Source organism: Nestor notabilis, unplaced genomic scaffold, assembly GCF_000696875.1.
Source record: "Nestor notabilis isolate BGI_N333 unplaced genomic scaffold, ASM69687v1 scaffold28798, whole genome shotgun sequence".
Classification (NCBI taxonomy): domain Eukaryota; kingdom Metazoa; phylum Chordata; class Aves; order Psittaciformes; family Psittacidae; genus Nestor; species Nestor notabilis.
In genome coordinates this window covers 21589-23961 of record NW_009939134.1, presented here as the reverse complement: position 1 = coordinate 23961, position 2373 = coordinate 21589, and the positions used below count along the sequence as shown (strand labels likewise).

The 2373-nt window shown below is 38.5% G+C and overlaps 1 protein-coding gene across 1 annotated transcript in view; it reads left to right on the top strand.

The window, feature by feature from the left end:
• Positions 1-1847, top strand: part of ARRDC3 (arrestin domain containing 3) — a 9141-nt gene extending 7294 nt beyond the window's left edge. Inside the window, exons 7-8 of the mRNA XM_010019705.1 lie at positions 36-190; positions 1612-1847. Coding sequence (XP_010018007.1) covers positions 36-190; positions 1612-1668 — 212 coding nt within the window. The 3' untranslated portion in view covers positions 1669-1847. The remainder of the gene's footprint in view (positions 1-35; positions 191-1611) is intronic.
• Positions 1848-2373: the final 526 nt, after the last annotated feature.

Genomic DNA, 2373 nt, shown 5'->3' with positions numbered 1-2373 from the left:
TACGGTTAAATCTGCCTGGTCCCTTCTCCCTACAGCACCTCCTAGCTATGCAGAAGTGGTCACGGAGGAACAGAGGCAGTCCAGCCTTGCACCCATAGGTGTTTGTGATGACTTTGAGAGAGCGCTTCCAGGACCATTGTTTGCATACATCCAGGAGTTCCGTTTTTTGCCTCCGCCCCTCTATTCAGAAGTAGGTGCCTCAGAATGTGATGATTCATTCACTGTTGTTTTTCTGATTTCTGTATGGTGGTATAAAAGTCTTCTCCTTCCTAAAATCAGGAGAAACCACTAAAAGGATGAATAGGGGATAAGGCAAATTTTTTTTTTTTTTTTTTGGCAAAGTGCCAGGTGAATTGTATCAACAGTTTTTAGGATTCTTCACAATACTAAAATTTTGTAGAAATTTCTAAATGGTCATGTCCCTTACTGACTTCATTAATTACATATATATATGTGTTACGTACATATAATGTTGCATTGGTGAACACAACATTTTGGGTCTGTATACGCACAACGTGTTTTTCAGTTCTAGTTCTGAAACAGCTGTGAGGCTTTTTTTGCTTCTGTGAATGCTGTGCTTTCAGAAGTTCCATGCAGAGAAATTACAACAGCATTTTTGAGACCTGGGTTTCTGAGGGTACACAGTTCAACACTTAACTGAGTGTGAAAGCCACTCAGTAGCTGTGACATAACTTCAAAAACTTTCCATGTTGATGTATTTCTGGTAAAAGCAGTGGTGCAGGACAAAAGTAAAATAGTATCCTTTGGCTAAATCTTGCCTGAATTTACCCACTGTGTTTTTTGGGCTTTTTGTGGGTTGTTTTTTTGTGGGGTTTTTTTTTTTTTTTTTTTTCCCCCTCAAAACACTACTCTGCTGTTGAGTGGGCAGAGTGGCATCATTTTTGTATGCCAGAGACTTCTTCTAGGACTCTCCTGTAGCTGAATCTTAGAATACAACTCAAGTCCTTTTCATTTTAGGTACTTAAAGAATTAGCCTTTCTTTGTCCTCAAAAAATGGTTGTGTAAAATTAAATTATCAGAATAGTCCACTTAAACTATTCTTACTAACCAGTTTTGGAGACCTGAGTTAGCAGGTTGTTGTTCTTCCTTTTACAGAAAGGAGAAGAGGTAAGGTATGGAACAAATAAACTTCTAAGACATTTTATGGGGTGCTTAAGGATTATAATTTGAAACCAGAATAACTTTTTACTGATAATTGTCTTTCGAAGCAAAGCATTTTCTGAAATCAATGGAATCATTTTAAGTTACATTTTTAGTGATGAGCAAAGTTGTCTTAGTGTACAGTAAATAATGCAAGACTTCTGTGCTACTAAAGTAGGTTTTTCAAGTATTTTATTAGTTCTTTGTGCTTATCCTTAAATTACTATCAACTCCTAGCTTAAAATTTTTCACTATACTTCCATTCAAAGTTTTCTCTAATTGACAAGAGGGTTAAGAGTTACTTTGGAGTAACTTTTGGATTGGGAATGTCATTTATTACTGTGATTGTCTTAACCACACCAAAAGTGACAAGTTTGTGCTTGGATTGGTTTATTTCTAGCAGTTAACTCTAAAAATGCCTTGTTGTTCCTCCCCTCTGCTTTTTGTTAGATTGATCCAAACCCAGATCAGCCCACAGATGACAGACCATCCTGCCCCTCTCGTTGACGGACTCCATGAAGAGCTGACTCGACTTGGGTTTTGAATCATACCTGCCGTGTTGAAGGTCAAGGCGTCATAGTGGAGACACCCTTTTAGAGGAAGTGGGTTTGCTGTTGCGTGTATGGTGAATAAATGAAAACAACCTGTGATCATGCTTTGAAGCCTACAGTAACATTGTAGGACTGCTCCACATGCTTGAAGACCTGAGCTGTTTTTCTCCCCTTCTCTCTCTCCCTACTCCCCCTTGCCTCCCCTGCCTTCCTTCTCCTTAAATACTGGCACATACTAGGAGCAGCCTTACTAACTAACCTACAGTCATGTGTGTCAAAACACTTAAACCACGTTGTAAGTGAGGAATGGCTTCCTCTTATGATTTGGAGATTTGCACATGCTCATTGCTTACATTGTGCGGTTCAGTGTCACTACAGCTTTTTCTCATTTATGCTGGACTTTTGTTAACCCCCTCTTTCCTTTGTGGTCCGCACAATAAGGAGCAAAAGAAACCTTTGACAAAAAAAGACAAAAAAAAAAAAGAGAAAACAACAGCAACAGACTTTGACAAATGCACTGACTTTACTTTTTTTTTAATTTAATGTAGCCTGGACTTTATCTGCATATGCACATGCTCAGAATTGTCCTAGTGGGCTGATCATGTATCACCTCTTCAGCTTGGATCCTATTGTGGATTTATTTACAAACATCAAATGCCTT